The sequence below is a fragment of the Notamacropus eugenii genome, chromosome 2 (genome assembly GCF_028372415.1).
Source record: "Notamacropus eugenii isolate mMacEug1 chromosome 2, mMacEug1.pri_v2, whole genome shotgun sequence".
NCBI lineage: Eukaryota > Metazoa > Chordata > Mammalia > Diprotodontia > Macropodidae > Notamacropus > Notamacropus eugenii.
In genome coordinates this window covers 432215801-432235255 of record NC_092873.1, presented here as the reverse complement: position 1 = coordinate 432235255, position 19455 = coordinate 432215801, and the positions used below count along the sequence as shown (strand labels likewise).

General features: G+C 43.0%; 1 protein-coding gene across 3 annotated transcripts; it reads right to left on the bottom strand.

Moving 5' to 3' along the window:
- Window positions 1–742: 742 nt before the first annotated feature.
- Window positions 743–16227, bottom strand: FCAMR (Fc alpha and mu receptor). 3 transcript variants are annotated; one of them, XM_072648003.1, is made up of 6 exons: window positions 16006–16227; window positions 10062–10122; window positions 9144–9494; window positions 3731–5684; window positions 2694–2809; window positions 743–1472 (listed from the first exon to the last, which is right to left on the bottom strand). In XM_072648003.1, exons 1-6 carry the CDS (start codon window positions 16042–16044, stop codon window positions 1303–1305), a joined length of 2691 nt encoding a protein of 896 aa, XP_072504104.1. In that variant the 5' UTR covers window positions 16045–16227; the 3' UTR covers window positions 743–1302. The 3 variants fall into 3 exon arrangements, with proteins under 3 accessions (XP_072504104.1, XP_072504105.1, XP_072504106.1); XM_072648004.1 differs by having other exon boundaries at window positions 2698–2809; XM_072648005.1 differs by lacking the exon at window positions 2694–2809.
- Between the last annotated feature and the right edge of the window lie 3228 nt (window positions 16228–19455).

Sequence of the window (19455 nt, the reverse complement as noted above, 5' to 3'; positions counted from 1 at the left end):
CTAGAAAAATAAACCACAAACAAACAAAAACCTTAAGTGAGTCCCACAGGATGACTAAGCACGGATTACAACAGATCACAAATCTGATTACATTTCCTTCTCCTACAATCCCACCCCTCTTCCAAACTTGCCCATTGCTGTGAAGGGTACCACCATCCTTCTAGCTACCCATATTGCTGTAATTCTTATTTTCTCTCATCCTGCATACATAACCAGTTGACAGATCTTATTGTCCTTACCTCTACATCTGTCCTGTCTGTTTTCTTTCTCAACTCACTTCATTACCACCTCATTTCAGACTCTCATCACCTCTCAAGCAGGACTATTTCAATAGCCTCTTATCTGTCATCCCCACCCTAAGTTTTCTCCCATTCTCATGCCAGATGAGACACATCTGCCAAAGTGATTTTCCTAAACTATAGGTCTGACCATGTTACACACCCTTCAATAAACTCTAGGGACTCCCTAATGACTCTAGGACCAAGTATTGTATAATCTTTATGAATGATTCCTTTAAAAATGTATAATTCTTGGTAAATTTTAGAAGAAACATAATTATTAGTACAGAGGTATACATATATAATTTATAAATAAATAATAATACTTACATGGGGAGGGTAGGCTCAAAATTTTTTACCAATATAAGTTTAGGGACTGTTGAAGGAGTTAAGAAAAGGGGGAAATCAGTGAAGATTGGAATACTCAGAGATAATTTCATCCCATAACAGATCAATCTAGACAATTCAGTTCAACAAGCGCATTTATTGAGTGCTTCCCATGTGCTTGGGCACTATGGGAGATACAAAGATGAAGAAGGCATCCTCAGGGACTTTTACAGTCTGTCTTTTGGTGATGATAGGCTAAATACATACACAAGTAACTGCCGTATGAATTTGATGTAAAAAACACAATATAAGAATTACAAGTAAGCGTGGGGGAGGGGGGATTCGGAAGAGGAAAGATCACGATTGTTAAATCTTTGGGGATGGAGATTCCATAGCTCCCTGGTAGCCTCTTCCAGGGATCTTAGTCTGAAAGTCCTTTCTGGAGTCTCACTGAAATTTAAAATCTCTTCATTTCTTCTTTGGTGGTGAACAACAAATAAGCATCCCTCATTTTCACACCCTCCTAGATTTCAAAATAATTAAGTCCTCATGACCTCACCTTTTTCTTCTCTATGCTGAACCCCAGCTCTTTTGACCTCCTCTCCTAATTATAGGGAAGAAGTGGTGTGGAATTTACATCAAGGAGCTCCTGGTTCTTGTGTTCCAGGAAGACACTGAGGACCCCCCTCTGAGAGGTTCAGACTGGCACAGAGAGGAGGGTTGAGTCCCCTGATTGCTGTCCTCGGGGATGACTGTGGAGGAGTGAGGCTTCCTGGGGCTGTAATGCTTCCAAACTCAGCTTCTCAGGGAGATCTTGAAAGTTAGTTAGCTGGATTAGGGAAAACGTGGGCTTCTGTGTCCGAAGAGCTGCATAGGCACAGAAAACCTTGTGAGGGTTACCGGGCCTAGAAAATTCCTTCTCCTTATAGCTCTTCTCCTGAAGATAAACTTTGTTCTCAAATAATCACACCACCAAGGACCAGTTTGGGCCCCCAGAGCAACGAATGCTCAGCAGAGGACTAGGACTATGGAATCTATAGCCTGTGGACTCAGGACACCCCCTCCCCCGCCCTAGGCCCCTCCCACCAGTCTCAGCCCCAGCCCCAGCCCCAGCCCCAGTCACTATATAACCCTTTGCTCACTAACACTTAGCTCTGGACCCTGGACTGGCAGAGACCTGATTTAAAATAATTTCAACCCAACCATGCAGAATGTATAGTCTGGCTGATTCGTCTCTTGGCAATACCTCTCTTTCTGTCTCTTTTTCTCTATCTCTACTTCTTTCTCTGGCATATACATGGGAATGGAGGGGGGTGACTTGGAGGGCATGCAAGCTTCCAGTTAGCAATTTCTTTAGGACATCATCTTTTTAAATGTTATTGATAGATTTTGGCTTTACATAGCCTAAATTACCCCCACGTCCTTCTCCTGGAGGAGTCATCCCTTATAACAAATAAGTTTTTTAAAAAAAGGAAAATAAGATAAAAAATTTCACACAATCTATCATTACATTGAAAAAATCTATTTTTATGTTTCACATCTATAAACCTCCCTCCGCCTAAAACTTCTGCAAAGAAGTAAGGGAAGGGCCTTCAAGACATCTCAAGTTTTGTGAGTATAAACTTGCCTATGGAACTGGCAGGCAGAGGTCCCAGTCCCAGCTCTGTGACTTCCTACCTGTATAACCTTGGAAAGCAAAATCCCCTCTCTTGTTTTCAGTTTCCTCACCTGTAAAACGAGGCACTTAGAGTAGATGATTTCCAAATTTCCTTCACGTTCTAAATCTTAAGATTCCTATGATCTTCCAAAAACTTTCATCTTTAGCATTGTTAGCCCTGGGAGGCAATGATTGGGAAAGGATGATTGTGTTCATTGTATAGAGAGACAAACTGAGGACCAGATGGGTCAGTGACTTGTCTAGAGGCATACAGAAAGTGTAAGGGGAGGGCTGTATCTAGATCTCTGGTTTCCTACCATACCTCATCTGCCCGTCTACTACCCTAACCATCAGACATAACTGTACCCCTTGTAGCATCAAAAAGGATATACAAATTTCCATTCCCCACACCCTGGACCCTAATGACTTACAGACCCTCTTTCGAAACTTCCTTAGCAGTAGCAACAGAACCAGAAGAACAAATGGGAGCAACACCGTAGAGAGAGTGATCAGGATTAGGGAGACCCGCCTCTCATCTGGAGATGAACTGGGGAAGAAAGGAGGAGGGAAGGCTGAGGAGCAGTAGAAATTGGGGAGAATGTTGGTAAGGACCTTGCTTATAATCAGAGCATCCTAGAACTTGGAGTTGGAAAAGACCTTGTGGACCATCTAGTCCAACACCCCAATTTTACAGGGGAAGAAACTAAGGCACTGAGAGGAAAAGTCAATTGCCTAAGGTCATATAGCTTGCTAGTCACAGAGCCAGGACAAGAGTAACTCAGGCCTCTGGAGAGTCAGCCTAGGGCTCTTTCTCCCTTACTGTGCTGAATGAGGGTATCTACATACCCAAGGTGGCCCAATCACAGCCGGTAATAAATCTATCTGAAATTGTACTGGATTAAGAACAGAAGATCTGTTCTAGTTCTTTCTCAGAGATAAAATTATTAGCTGTGTGACCTTGGGTAAGACACTATACCTCTCTGGATCTCTGTCTAATCCTCCAAAAAGAGGGCTTTGGGTTAAATATTTCCACTCATCCCCCTTGGCTCTTTCATTTTATGATTCAAACTCTAATTAAACTATGAGAGAGAAAGGGAAGGAAGAAGGAAAGAAAAAAGCAGGGAGTAAGAGAGAAAGAAAGGAAACAAAGACAAGAGAGAGAGAGAGACAGAGACAGAGAGAAGTTTTCAGCATAGATAATAACCTCTCAACTAAGATATCTGAAGGGGTAAGGAGAGGAAGTGACAGATTGAGGTGAAACATGGTCTAATCTGAAGTCCTTTTCTCTAAATTAGTGGACTGAGGAAAGGAAAGATGGAAAGGATAATAAATCCATTGGACTCCTCATCAATTCTAAGTCCAATTTTAGGAAGAGTGGGCAAAATGAAGAAGGACCCAGAGAACTGACCTAAGGGACCAGAGTGGCAAGAGGGGTACTTCTAGAGAAGAAACATGCAGTAGTTCTTACTTCTCCATGAAGGGCTTATTGCTGGGAGAAATCGGAAGTGCTGCTCCCGGGATTCTTCTCAGGGGCTCCTCAGAGTAACTTTTTCTACTATTAGCAACTGTTCCTGCCAAGGCTGAAACTTTCCCCTTTGTAATGGTTCCTGAGAACCAAGCACCTGCATCTGCATCAGGGGCTGAAGTTCTGGTGATCTCCTCACTCTGCTGGTCTGTGCCTGGAGTTACTGCTCTGAGACTGTCTCTGACCATTGCAGAAGGTCTGATGATGCTTGGCCTGTTCATGGTGGTAATCAGAGGTATTCCAATGTTCACAGTTCCCTCAATTAGCCTATTAGTATTTCTGACGGTTGATCTCCTTTCTTTAATGGTTCCCACAACTGTTTTTGTTGCTGCCCTAGTTCCCAAGACCAAACCACCTTCCATTACGTTAGATGTTACTTTGGCTCTTGAAGTCTGTCCCTGTGGAACTAGATTTGCTGCTCTTGTGGTTTCCAGAACCCAATCATCGGTACCTGGAATTGGTAATCTAACTGTTGATGGAGGCTGTATATTTTTGTGTGAAGCTTGTGCTGGTAGCTGAGTGACTCTAATAAGAGTTAGATCTCTGCTAATTCCTGCCTCCAGACTTGTGTCAAAGTCTTGTCTGCCTATAGCTGGAGTTGTTCTTCCAAGAGTTCCTGGATCCTGGCTACCTGTAACTGGGGTGATTATCCCAATGGTTCCTGAGGCGTTGGTTGGAATTATGTGTCCTCTGCAAGTTCCTGCCTCCTGTCTTTTTATAACCAAAGTTGTATCAAAGACCTCACCATCTGGAGCTAAAGCTGTTGTTATGATAGTTTTGGGAACTTGTCCACCTATCTCTGGGGCTGTTGCTCCAGGGCTTCCTGGTACCTGGGTGACTTCACCTGGAGTGGTATCTCTTCTGCTAGTTCTTGTTTCCAATTCTTCTACAAACAGGGTTGTGCCAAGGTCCTGTCCACCTGTAGCTGTAGTTGTTCCAGCGGTTCCTGGTGCTTGGGTGACTTCAGCTGGAGTGGTATCTCTTATGCTGGTTCTCATCTGCCATCCTTCTACAAGAAGGGTTGTGCCAAGGTCCTGTCCACCTGTAGTTGTTCCAGTGGTTCCTATCTCTGGGGCTGTTGCTCCAGGGCTTCCTGGTACCTGGGTGACTTCAGCTGGAGTGGTATCTCTTCTGCTGGTTCTTGTCTGCCATCCTTCTACAAGCAGGGTTGTGCCAAGGTCCTGTCCACCTGTAGTTGTTCCAGTGGTTCCTGATGCTTGGGTGACTTCAGCTGGAGTGGTATCTCTTCTGCTGGTTCTTGTCTGCCATCCTTCTACAAGCAGGGTTGTGCCAAGGTCCTGTCCACCTGTAGTTGTTTCAGTGGTTCCTGGTGCTTGGGTGACTTCCGCTGGAGTGGTATCTCTTCTGCTGGTTCTTGTCTGCCATCCTTCTACAAGCAGGGTTGTGCCAAGGTCCTGTCCACCTGTAGTTGTTCCAGTGGTTCCTGGTGCTTGGGTGACTTCTGCTGGAGTGGTATCTCTTCTGCTGGTTCTTGTCTGCCATCCTTCTACAAGCAGGGTTGTGCCAAGGTCCTGTCCACCTGTAGTTGTTCCAGTGGTTCCTGGTGCTTGGGTGACTTCCGCTGGAGTGGTATCTCTTCTGCTGGTTCTTGTCTGCCATCCTTCTACAAGCAGGGTTGTGCCAAGGTCCTGTCCACCTGTAGTTGTTCCAGTGGTTCCTGGTGCTTGGGTGACTTCAGCTGGAGTGGTATCTCTTCTGCTGGTTCTTGTCTGCCATCCCTCTACAAGCAGGGTTGTGTCAAGGTCCTGTCTACATGTAACTGAAGTTGATGTACAAAGGGTTTCCATAGTCTGGCCTTTGGTAGCCAGAGCTGTCTTGGGAATGATACTTGAGGGAATTGTGACAATGGCAGAATCTAAAGAATGATTGGCTTGAGCTGTAGGGAAAGAACACAGGTTAATTAATGACAGTGCTTGCATTTGCATTTGTAAAGAGGCTACATTAAGTTGGCTGGAAGCTGTTAAACTGATCAATCAGGCTAAGTATTACATCCATAGGCATGTTAGCTAAAATACAAATGGAAGGAAATATCAATCGTCTCACTTTTCAGCACAGGCCAGGGCAAAAGTGGGGACTGGGCAGCCACCTCCTCTTTCTATTCCCTGATTCCCCTTTCTAGGGTTCCCTCTATCCCCAATCATTCATGACCCATATGCTATCCTCTGGCTTCCCAGAGCCTACAGCCTAGAACCTTCCTCAGGCCTCCCTTGTTCCAGAAATGCCCTACTTGGGGCAGCTAGATGGTACAGTAAATAGAGCACCAGCCCTGGAGTCAGGAGGACCTGAGTTCAAATTTGGCCTCAGACACTTGACATTAGCTGTGTGACCTTGGGCAAGTCACTTAACCCTGTTTACCTTGCCTTCCCCCCTCCAAAAACAAAATGCCCTACTCCTCAAATTTATCCCTGTTTCCTCCCCCTAACACTTCTTCAAAATTCCCATTTCCTTAGTCCAACAGCAGTTAGATATTGGGAGGAAAGCTCTTGAAACAAACCTACAACTCAAGCAATGAATAACTGACAGATTTATGAAGAAACTGTAGTCTAGAGGAAAGAGAACTGGGCTTGGAATCCAAACATTTGGGTTTGAGTTCAGGTTCTGACATTTCCTGGTGTGTGACTGTGGACCAGTCGCTATGCCTTGGTTTCCTGATCTGTGAAATGAGGACTATGATGCTTACTTGGTCAGGGTGACTCCATCCTGTACCACCTATCTGCCTTTGGTGTATGGGTTGGAGTAGATTACCACTTCCAACTCTCAGATTCTGTGATGCCAATCTGAGAGGAGGCAGTATAAAGTGGAGAAATCCTAGCTTTGGAGTCAGCCAGACCTGTTTTCCCATCCCACTTCAGGCACAGTGTGTATGTGTGTGTGTGTGTGTGTGTGTGTGTGTGTAAACATATGTGTGTATATATGCATATATATTATATATATATATACGCATATATTAAAAAACATTTTTTTAAATCAGAATGATAGATGTTCCAGGTTAATTAGATCTTCCCCACCCATTAATAGGCCTCAAGTACCTTTTGTTAATTTCTATTGAGGAAAGGGTTGTGCCCTTTGGCTCTGAAAAATGTATAAATACTCTGACATGAGGTTTTACTTGGGGGCTTACTCTTTGGAAGTGTTTGTTTAGCCAGACAGACTCTGGGCAGACGCTAAGGGCCCCACCCCCCACTCTTTCACAGTCTCCCCCCGCCCCCCCCCCACTTTGAAAACCCAGATGTTAGTGCTCCTCTATCTGGTAACTATGTAGGTATTGCTTAGCATCAGATAGTTGGAAACCCTATGTGTTGATCTTTGTTTCTCTGCGTTTTCTCTAAAGTTCAGGGTGCTGACGTTTCCCCCTGAACTAAGCGAATGATACACATGCTTGATTAAAGTAGGTTGTTGACCCTTCAAAAGTTGCTTTCCTTTTAGAAAAGCAGATTTAAGAACCTGAAAAGCAGGCCCTTCTGTGTATGTCAGGGTCCTTACTGATACAGTTAGTTACTGAAGGTGAGCTTGCTTGCCAGACAATACCAAAAAGGGAAACATGAGGTTACAGAGCTCCCATTGTTTGGTGAAAGGCAGCCTACAAGTTCTTCTGGAGGAACTACTTTTTTTTTCCTGGTGTTGAATTCTCAGAAGCCACCCTAACATACCATTTAGATTCCTTCTGCTACAACATATATTCATTTCAGGTGCTCACCATCCCCCGGATGCTACTGCCTCATGTTCACCAGAGGTCTTAAGGGCCCCTCTTCAACACCCTCTTCTCTGCTTCTTAAGCCTTCTCTAATTCCCGTCTGATTGATGAACTCAATGCAGGTACACCCTATATCATACCATCCCACCCAACCTAATTAATACTTTGTAATCAAATCTGTGAAGTCACAGGCGGCTATAATAACACTCCTGAAGGTTCTGGTCACTCCCTCCTAATTCCTAGGGAACTCCTCCATATTTGGATTGGCCATGAGTAGAGAATCTGGCCAATCAGAACACAGTTACTGGACAAACCCGGGAGAACTCCCCAGATAAGATGCTGTGGTCGTGGTCGTTTTTCCTTCAAGGTAAATTTTGGAGGGCAGAAGTTGCCTAGTTAACTCCTTCCTGCCTTACAGGGAATATCAATGATAACTGTTTCTCTTTGGAACAGCAACCCTGAGAGTCTTTCCCTCCCAGCTGGATTATTTTTGACTTTCTAATTAAAGGGGCCATCCTTTGACTACTTCTTAAAGAGGCCTATTCTCTGAATGGGTATTACCTCACTCTAAGTGAGTACCTGAAAAGACCTTAGCCTAAAAGGGTCAGGGTCTCCCATTGCATCTGGGATCATCTCCAGTCATCCTGAGGAATATCTGGTCACTGGATCCAGATGGCTGTGGAGGAGAAGTGAGGCTGGTGACCTGCACAGCCCTCCCTCACTCAAAACAAAGTCAAGTGCAAGTCATGTCACCTTTTCAATGACGTCATGGTCATCTTCAAAAACAAAGGACAAACACACAACAACTTGTTTTTCCTTCTTTCTAGATCTAAGAGGACCATGACATCATGAAAGTGATGCCATGACTTGCAAGGCAATTGGATTTAAGTAAAGGAGGGTAGTGAAAAGTCAGAAACTTCACTTTATCCTCTGGAGCCATCTGGGCCCAGGGGCAAGAGAGAGCTCAAAACGACTGCAGATGGCCCCAGACACAGTGGGAGACCTTGGCCTTTTTAGGCTAAGGTCTTTCCCAGGTCTGAGGTTGACTGAGGCAACACCCATTTATTTAGTCACTAAGGCTAGGCCAGAAATGAGACAAAGAACAGCCTCTTTTATGCAGTCAAAAAAAAAATCATTCTGGGAGGAGAAGACCCTCAAGGTTTCTGGCCAAAAACAGAAACAGTGAGCTGTCAGGGACCAAACAATGACCAGACTTGGTCTAAGATCTATTACTGGTCAATCAAAGAGATCCAGAGTGATTTGGGTTTAAGGCATGGTCCTGAGGAGGATTTCCTGACCAATAGAATCTCTTCTTGTGCATTCTCCTAATTTAAGCTTTAATAGACCATATTTTAAGAGGAATATCTATCACATTTATGATATTACTGCTATGGAACTAACTGCCTTCTATATCAGAATCAGAGTTGGAAAGGACCATAGAGATATATATAGTCCAATGTCCTCATTTTGTGAATCAGTAAAGTAGGGTCTGCAGAGGTGAGATGCCTTACCCACAATCACAGAGGTAGTAAGGGGGGAAGTCATCATTTGAATCCAAATGCTGCTTCTAGACCCAGTACTTTCCCACTGAACTCTGCCTGTTTTCACTGTAAGGTGTGTTGGTGTAATGTAAGCCTGTACCTGTAGAGATGGTTAGATTCATGCTGAGGAAGAGCGCATCTGTTCTAGGTCCAATGCCACAGCGATAATACCCTGCATCTTCAGGTGTCAACTGGGCCAAGGTCACTACAAACATGGCCGATCTGGGGAAGTCCAGAAGAGTCACTCGGCCCTGGTAGCTCTGGCTGATGTAGAAATTGGTAGAGATGACAGTGTGGCAGACCCTCTGAGGTGGGTACAGGCGGCACCAATACTTCCTCTGGTGCTTGTTGGCAAGTGTGGGAGCATAATGGCACTTGATGGTGACCATTCCCCCGGGGTCTCCATTTACCAGTCTTGGACCTTTCAAAGCACCAGTATCTGCGGGAAGGGCTAGGGATGAGGGAAGTAGATGAAGTCTTTTTTTAAAATTGTTTTTAAATTAAATTAATTTTTAAAATCATTTCTCTTCCTTTCCCACATACCCCCATTGAGGAAAAAAAGAAAAGAAAAATAAAATCTTGTAACAGATGTGCATAGTTAAGCAGAACAAATTTGTGAGGGTCTATTTTAACCAGTAGAAGAGAGATGGGTCCAGAAACTCTTCCAAAATGGATCATACAGAAATTGTGTATGATGTATTTGTCCTTTGACAACAGTAACTCACAACACCCAATAGGGGAGGAGCATGCCCACCCCCTCTGAGCCTCCACCCATCACACTCATTGGTTCACTTCTAATGACAGGTGGCTAGGAGCCACCTGGCTCCATGGTAGAGAAAAGGGTATGGCTAGGCCAAGAGTTGATGGCAATCATGATGCCCGTCAGAAACCTCTTGAACTTTGTTGGCTGACTTTGGGTATAGGCATGGTGGGGCATGGAATCACAGGTCTTGCCTGCCTCACAATATGAATATTTTAGGACTCTAGGGGTCACCCCCAGGCTCTCTCCTTTACTTACCTTGAAGCAAACATAAGACAAAGAGAGGAATCATTTTCCATCCTGCCCTGAGATGGGTACCCTGCAAAAACCAAGCAAAGGAAATGTGACCTGGCACATGTGGCCTGAGAAGAGGAGTTTGGGTTGATCCCTTTACCTCTCTGGTCCTCAATTTCCTCATGGAGCAGATCAGGTGAACTTATTTTTAAGTAATTGCATTTTATAACTGTATTTCAATAAAACTGATTTGTAATCCTCTGTACTTTATCTCATACATCATTCTAAGAAGGGGCTCCAGAGGCTTCACCAGATTGCCCAAGGAGCCCATGACACTGAAAAGGTCAAGAACCTCTGACTAGGTGATTTTAAAAGTCCCTTCCCCTTCTGCTTTATTTATGTTTTTGCCCTAAGTGTCTCCTTATGCCTAAAATACTCTTCCCCTTCACTTCTGCCTTGATTTCCTCTGCTTTCTCAAGCTCAAGGCTTCATTGGTGCTCAAATGCTAGCTTGCACCTTCCTTCTGAGATATGTTATTCTTTAGTCTGTCTCTTTCTGTGTATAAACACATGTACACATGTACATATGTGTGTACATGCATACATACATGCATTGTTTGTACCTAGTTATTTACATGTTGTCTCTCCCATCAGAGCATGAGTTCTTTAAGGGTAGGAATAGTGTTTTTCCCTTTCTATCTTCAGCACAGTCTCGCATACAATAAATGTTTGATAAATGCTTGTTGACTGAAAAACTAACTGGCTGACTAACTGATATGAGTAGGAAACTAATGGGGACTGCCCTCTCTGAAAGAGAATTCTCTCTCCAGAACATCAGCTGCTCCCTTCTCTCCAATCATGCAACCATCACTCTCATCACCTCTCACCTGTGGGGGGTGGGGAAATAAGCATTTATTAAGTACCTTCTTTGTGCCTGGCACTGTGCCAAGTGTTTTACAGATGTTATCTCATTCAATCACCAGTAACATCATCGTGGCATCCTCGTTATTCTCCCTGCTTCCCTGCCCCCTCCAGCTGGTCCTTCACCCAGCTGTTGAATTGATTTTCCTAAAGCAGATATCTGAGTGAAGCACTCATCTGCTCAAGAACTTCAGTGGTTCCCTATTGCCTCTAGGATAAAATGCAAATATCTCTGCGTGGCATTTAAATCTCTTCATGATTTTGATCTAGTCTATCTTTCCAACCAGGCCTGGAGTGAGGAAGACTCATCTTCTTGAATTCAAATCCAGCCTCAGATACTTTCCACTGTGTGACCCTGGGCAAGTCACTTAATCCTGTTTGCTACCTCAGTTCCCTCATCTGTAAAATGAACTAGAGAAGGAAATGAAACCACAACCAACCCCAAAATGGGGTCATGAAGAATCAGACATAACTGAAAAGCAAATCTTTCCAGGTTTATTTCATGTTATTTTTCCTCTTGCACTCTGTGTTATAGCCAAACTGACCTACCTGCTGTTTCCTGTGATATTCTATCACCTGACACCATGTCCCTCATATCTATAATATTCTCCTGCCTTAATCAACTCCACCTCTTGGTAGCTAGGTGAATGGAGTACCAGGCCTGAGTTCAAATCCAGCCTCAGATACTTCCTAGTTGTGTAACCCTGGCCAAGTCATTTAATGACCCAGTTTCCTCACCTGCAATAAGGACAATAACAATAAGGGGTGTTGTAAGGATCAAATTAGACAGTATTTGTAAAGCACTTAGCATAGTGCCTGACACACAGTAAATGCATCATAAAAACTTTATACCTCCCCTCTGCTCTTCTCTTCCTTGGAAGCTCACCTCAGGCACTCACCTCCTAGGAGAGGCCTTTGTGGACTTTCCACAGAGATCAGAACTCCCTCCTTCCCCCAACAATTACTTTGGATTTACTTTCTACATTTACTTATCTGTGCACAGGTTTTGATTTATCCCTCCCACTCACAGAGAGTAAGGCTCTTGAATAGGCACCCCATCCTTCTATGTCTGTGTCCCAGCACCTAGCACAATGGAGGGCATGTAATAGAGCTTTTTTGAATTGTTTTCCTGTGCCCTAATTGTCATTAATATTCCCTTAGCTGTTCCTGAGCTTGCCTTCCCATAATCTTCCAGCTTCTATATCCAGAAAGCCTAGGCCTACTCTTTTGTGTTTCCAGATACTTCCCCTCTCCCAGACTAACCCTCTAGGTCAGACCCATTTCCTCCTAAATGAGGGGAATTCATTCTCTTGGGGAGAAACTTTCTATTTTACTGTTACCAGGTTCTACTTAGCCATTGTGCCACATGAGGTTAAAATGGGACCCGGGCCAGGCCGATATCACGCCATTTGCTGGGTTCAAGTCCTGTTTGTTTCCTTTCTTAAGTTCCTGGATGCTGGAGGCATTAGGATCGCCAATTCCTCCCAGAATCTCCTGTCTAGTTCCAGCCACGCTGATAGCCCCCTCCTCTGACCTTCTACAGCATTCAGACCCAGCATCCCTCAGACCCCTTTGTTGTTTTTCACTACTGTTTTCACTAATAGAGATTATAATGTCCCTAAGGGTAGAGACCAAGTCTTAAACTTCCCTCAGTCCTTACAGAGCCCAGCACCATGTTGAACAGGTAGGAACTCGAGAAATACTTGCAGTTGAATTACAACTGTCAGAGTTCATGTTCTATCAGTGCAGCCTTTAAAAATTCAAGGTCACCAAACTGGCACTGGATAAGAATAGAAAACATGTACCTCCCTGTCTTCTTTTCAGAGGTGGGGCACTCTAGGTGTGGTATTTTACTTTACTCTCCAAAATAGCTATTATGTTAGTTGCTTTGGGTGGACTGTTTTCTCCCCTGTTTCCTAATGGGTAGGGGAGGGGAAGGGGCAGGAACATATTTAGAATGGAAGGCAATATAAAATTAAAACATACCAATGATATAAAATTAAGAGCCCAAGCTCACCTCCAAGACATAAGAAAGAATGGATCCTGGACAAGTCATTTAACCTCCTGTTACTCACCTTCCTCATCTATAAAATGAGAAAGTTGGCCTTGCTCCTTCTAAGGTCCCATCCTATGAGCCTATGGTTTTAGTGCCTTGAATGTCTCTTAGTAAATGTTTGCAGATTTGAATAAGCTCTGTCTCCTCAATTAAATATTTAAGAGAACTGGGAGCATAATGCTTTATGATTTAAACCAAAGATGGAAACAGGAGTGATAAGGAAATACAAAGAAACCTGAAGAACGTCCAGAAGAATTTGTCTGTATTTCAGCTGAGACAAGAACTGGCAGTGTCTGTAGGTCTGAGGGTCATCCCAAGTTAGGGGGCAGGATACGTGTCCCTGACAGACCTAGTACATAAACAGAGGAGGCAGGAGGTGAGAACAGGTAAGCAAGAAAGCAAGAAGGCAAGAAAGAAAGAAAAAAAGAAAGAGAAATAAAGAAAGAAAGAGAGAGAGAAATAAAGGAAGGGAGAGAGAGAGAAAAAGAAAAAGAAAGAAAGGAAACAAAGAAAGGAAGGAAGAAAGAAAAAGAAAGAAGGAAAGAAAGTGAGGAAAGAAGGGGAGGAGAGGGAGGAAGGAAGGAAAGAAGGAAGGAGTAGAGAAGAGGAATAGATTGGGATATTGGGAGAACTGAAAAAAAGCTGACTTTGAAGAGAGGTCATCTGCCATAACTGACCTCCCCTTTCTTTTCTAGACCCTTTTTTCTGAGCCCGTGAGGGAGGCCAGCTATAGCAAGGTCATTGACTTCATCATAACTTCCTTGTATCCCTCAGTCTACAAGCTACTCATAGTTCAATCCCCGTTGTACTGGGCACAGGCAAAGTCAGGTTGAATAATCCTCCAGTGGAAGAGCGGAAGCATTAGGAGGCCAAACTCTTTCCCTTCAATGCCCCACTCTTATCCACTTTGAGTTCTAACTCAGCAGATTTCCTAGCAGCTTATTGCATGGATCTCAAAGGCTAGGGCTGGGGCTACATTCCTCGGTGATCCTCCCCCTCAACACCCCGATCCCCAGTTACTCCAATTAATCTCTCTGTGACAATAAGGGCTGACTCAGCAGATGCTGGAGCCAGAGTATCTTTACTATGTCACCCTATTACTCTCCAAAGTCCAAACTGGGGGCAATCTCTCAGTTTAATGAGAGCAATGAGATTCTGTGACAGGGCAATGAGGAAGCACAATAGGCCAGGAGATCAAAAGCTTTTGTGGGAAGTTATCAGATCTGAATGGAGTCTTGCCCAGTAGGGTAAAGCTATTCGAGGCAACATCTCTAGGTATCCTTTCGGCCAAAGCAGATAGGGCAGCAATGGCCTTCAGGAACATTTTTCTCTTGGTGAAAGGGGAACCCTGACTAAGAATACACTTAAGATTGAAAGTTTTTCATTGGAACATAAAACATTATTGGAAATGGGAGAGCCTTGCCCCGCCCCATCTGCCTGGGCACAGCACATCACCAGTACAGCCAAGGAACTGGTCTCATCTAGCCTCTCTGGAAACATTCCCCCAATAGTGTCTTTAGGAATATAATCTGTGACCTAACCAATAGTTATTGCACATATGTTAGAGATGAGGAGGAAGAAGAGGAGGAACAAGAAAAAGATGGGGGAAGAGGAGGAAAAGAGGAGGAGGAGGAGGAGGAGGAGGAGGAAGAGGAAGAAGAAGAAGAAGAAGAAGAGAAGAAGAAGAGAAGAAGAAGAGAAGAAGAAGAAGAGAAGAAGAAGAGAAGAAGAGAAGAAGAAGAAGAGAAGAAGGAGAAGAGAAGAAGAAGAAGAAGAGAAGAAGAAGAAGAAGAGAAGAAGAAGAAGGAGGAGGAGAAAGAGAAAATAACTCTCCATGTCTAGAACTTCATGGTCTACAAAGCACATTCCTCAGGTTGACCACAGGATGATGAATTTTCATGCACAATAATTCATTAAAGCCAGTTACTAAAGAACAGACCAGCTACATCCTTTGTATGTGCTAAGCACTTCTACAGTTATAAAGCAAAGGTGAAGAGTCCCAGCCTTTAAGGAGTTTAAATTCTAATGGAAGAGACATCATATTTATAAACAGGTAAAGGTTTATAAAAGATACAAATAGATCTGCAACCAAGGAAAACTTCAATTGTTGCTCAATTGTTTCAGTCATGTCTGACTTTCATGACCCCACTTGGGGTTTTCTTGGCAAAGATGCTGGAGTGGTTTACCATTTCTTTCTTCAATTCATTTTACAGTTAAAGAAACTGAGGCAAGAAGGGTTAAGTGATTGACTTGTCCAAGGTCAACACCTAATAAATGTCTAAGGCTGGATTTGAACTCAGGTCTTCCTCACTCCAGGTTCTAGCTGCCAACTTCAATTATAGGCTCTCTGAAGTACTGAAGTATGAGCAAGACACTGTTCTAAGCACTATCCTGGGAGATAGGTGGTATGAGTATTATTATCCCTGTTTTATACATGAAGAAACTGAGGTTCTTTCCATAACCGCATTTTGGAAAGTCTTCCTAAATAATGATATTAGCCTGAGGCTCTACCTGCACCTTCTTGTATCCTCCAAATCTAGGGTATTCAAATCATACATTTAGAGCCAGAAGAAATATCAGAGGGTATCTGGCCCACCCCACCATCTAATTTTATTTATGAGGAAACTGAGGCCCCAGAACAGTTTAATGACTTGCTCAAGATCTCAGAGATAATAATTAAGTGGCAATGAGGAAATGAACCCAGAACCTCTGACTCAAAATCTTTCAACCTTTCCACTGTATGCCTGGTTCTTCCTCTCTCTGTCTCTCCATCCCTCTGTCCCAAAGATCTTTGGCAGAACTCTATTGTTGTGAGGGGAAAGAACGAGGATAAGAGAGATGTCCTGAGCCCCTGAAACCTCTACCCTGAGAAATGATCATGGCCTCCTCTGGGGAAACCATGATCCCATATTTTCTGGATATTGCTATATGTCACCATCCTTGCCCATGGACCAAAATACCTGGGAAGGAAGCCATCTGCATGTTCGCTCACCTCTTGTTGTATGGGCTGAATCAGGGCATTCTTTTCCATCTCAGGTCAGGAATCAAGGGCACCTGTATCTATCCTTTATCTCCTTGGAGACCTAGATATCTTGATATGTACTGGTCCTTCTTCCTCAAATCTTGAGATGGAGCTGAATTTTAATAGGTAGAGTGATGGCAGCCACTAGAATGTGTCCACTCTCAAGTCCTTTTCTCCCACTCACCCAAGCTCTATCCCTCCGCTCCAGAAGGAGAGAACTTCTCTCAGTTGGGCATTTAAGCCTTTCCTGGCCAGGAAGGCAATCCCTTCCTCCCCTTTCACCAGCCAGATGAGTGATACAATATGGGCATTGAAGGAGGGAAAACTTCAAGATCCAGGAGAGGAATTCCCCTGTCTTTTGGCTCGCCATCATAAAGGCAGTTCAGTGGAAAGAGCACTGGGCTTGGAATCACAAAGATTCCTCTTCATGAGTTTTTATCCAGGCTCAGATGCTTACTCTAGTCATCCTGATGAATATCTGGTCACTGGACTCAGATGACTCTGGTGGAGAAGTGAGGCTGGTGACCTGCATAGCCCTCCCTCACCCAAAGCAAAGTCAAGTGCAAGTCATGTCCTCATTTCTCTGATGGCATGGTCTTCTTTGGCAACGAAGGACAAACACACACAAGCATTTCTTAAGCACCTACTATGTGCCAGACACAGCAAAGTGCTAGCTATAGGAAGTGCTAGGTATACAAAGTGCTAGGTATACCTGCTTCCAGGGGCTCACAGTCTAATACGGAAGACAACAAGCAAACATATTAACAAAAAGCTGTATCTAGGACAAACAGGAAGCAATAGACAGAGGGAAGGCACTAGAATTAGAATCAGTGCCCAAGCAGCTGGAGGGGAGATCATACTCAAGACAGGGCATGCTAATAGTGAGAGACTGCAACAGATGGTTTGCATAAACAAGAATTATTACCTATGCTACTAGAATTGAGTGATAATACAAAAAGGCAGAAAATGTCTCTATTTTCCTTTGAAAACAACAAATGGTTTTCAAGACATACAACAGATAGATCTTATTATATCTGTTTCTGGAGCTAAAATGAATGTATTCTCCCAAAGTGCATATCAACTGCAAGGGGACCCAAGATGTGTTGGTAGAAGATAGTAAGAGGCAGGTAGAAAAAGACCTGGCATCCAAAAACATTTCATAAACTTTGAGCCTATGATGGACTTGTGGTCTTGTCAACCTGAGTATTCTGCCTGGTGGTGTAGGAACAGTGCATTCTCCATTGGGACTCTTAAGTATGTCCTCTATAAATCCTCTACAAGGGATTATGTGCCAATCCAGTGTATTGGGTACATTCCTCTAGATTACTAGATTACTTGCATAGTTACCAATGGAGTATGTTATCTGTCTGTGGGTTATCCTTCACTATATAGCCCACCATCATTTCTAATCATACCTCATTCGGCTTCTGATTTCATTTAATAATATAATAATAGCTAACATTTATATAGTTTTAAAATTTGCAATGTTCTTGGTATATATTATGTCCTATGATCCTTACCACAACTCTGTGAAGTTTTTTTTGTTTTTCAGTTGTGTTCAACTCTTTGGTAGGTGCTATTATTATCCCAATTTTACAGATGAAGAAGTTGGGGCAGACAATGGTTAATTGACATGTTCAGGATCACTCAGCTATTAAGTATTTGAAGTTAGACTTGAATTGAGTCTTTGCTGATTCCAAGTCCAACATTCTATCTACTATACTCCCTACAGTGTCTAGAATGTTAGACATCACATGTGTCCCAGTGGAACATGCAGGCTGCCCATTAGCTATGCTTCACTCTATATGATCAGCCCACCTTCATTTCTAGCCACTCTGCTTCTGATTAATTAGTAGTTAGAATGTCTAAACTTTTTAGCATCACCTAGACACCAATGGAGTACATGGGCTATCCATTCACTATTCTTTCCTCAAAATACATAACAAGCCTATTTTATTTTTCTGAACTTGCGACTCTCTGCTTTTAGTTTTGCTTGTAGAGAGAATGTCAAGATTACTATGGTCACTGGAAAAAAGGATCTCATATTTAGACTAGGTTAATATTTAATTCTCGTTCAGTCATTTTTCAGTCACGTCTGACTTTCCATGACCACATTTGGGGTATTCTTGGCTGAGATACTAGAATGTTTGCCATTTCCTTTCTCAGCTCATTTTACAGATGAGGAAATTGAGGCAAACAAGGTTAAGTGACTTGCCCAGAGTCACACAGCTAGTAAATGTTTGAGGCCAGATTTGAACTCCGGAAGAGGAGTCTTTCTGACTCCAGGCCCAGCATTCTATCCATTGTGCCACCTACCTGTCCCCTAGTATTTATCAGATGGGCTTAAAATTTCTTAGTGCCCTCTGCCTTTCTTTCTACCAGAGTGCCATCTTTGCTATAGAAACAGAAGTCAACTATATTTTTTCTTTGTTTTAAATGTGGATCACCATGGCCATAGTATTTCTCACCAAATAGACTATTGATAACGAGATTCTCTATATTGAGCTAGACTGACCCTTGGAAAGCAAACATCTTTAATAGAAAATGTTCATGAGTAGATGTGACCAAAACAACTTGATCATGTTGTGAGGATCATCTCCTGGAGATAAGCCTCTCCACATTTATCTTGTCTAGTTCATGGTGAGCAGACACATAATCTATTGTTTGGCTTACATTCAACACTTTTCCAGTTTGGTGGGATCAGTCAAATACAGGGCTCCACTGGCCAGTCCTTTAAGAACTCAGTGTCTCCTCCCCCATCCTTACCCCTGCCACCTGCCATGAAGAGGTATTAGAGTGGAAGATTCTAGATTAGTAACTCTTAAATGCTTTGATCTCAGGACTCCTTCACACTCTTAAAAATTAGTAAGGATCCCAAATATCTTTTGTTTATGTGGGTTATAGTATTGCTACTACACTTGATATTACAACTGATAAAATTTTAAAATATTCAATTCATTTAAAAATAACAAAAATGAATCCATTACATATTAACATAAATAACATTTTAATGAAAAATAACTATTTTCCAGAACAGAAAAAGAAATTTGTGAGACAAGTGGCAATGTTACGTAATTTTGGAAATCTCTTTAATATCTGGCTTAATAGAAGACAGTTGGGTTCTCCTATCTACTGCTGCATTAAATCTGCTGTGATATGTTGTTTTGGTTGAGGTATATGAAGAAAATCTAGCCTCATACAGATGTGTAGTTGGAAAAGAGGAATATTTTAATAGGCAAAATGATATTTTATGAAAATAATTTTGACTTTACCAACCCCCGAGAAGAGTCTTGGGATCCCAAAAGATCTATGGACTGCACTTTGAGGAATTGCTGCTTACTGAGGAATTTTGCAAAATCTCCCCTACATCCTTCCAAACTGGAACAACTTTGAATATGAGCCTAACAATAGATTTTGTGC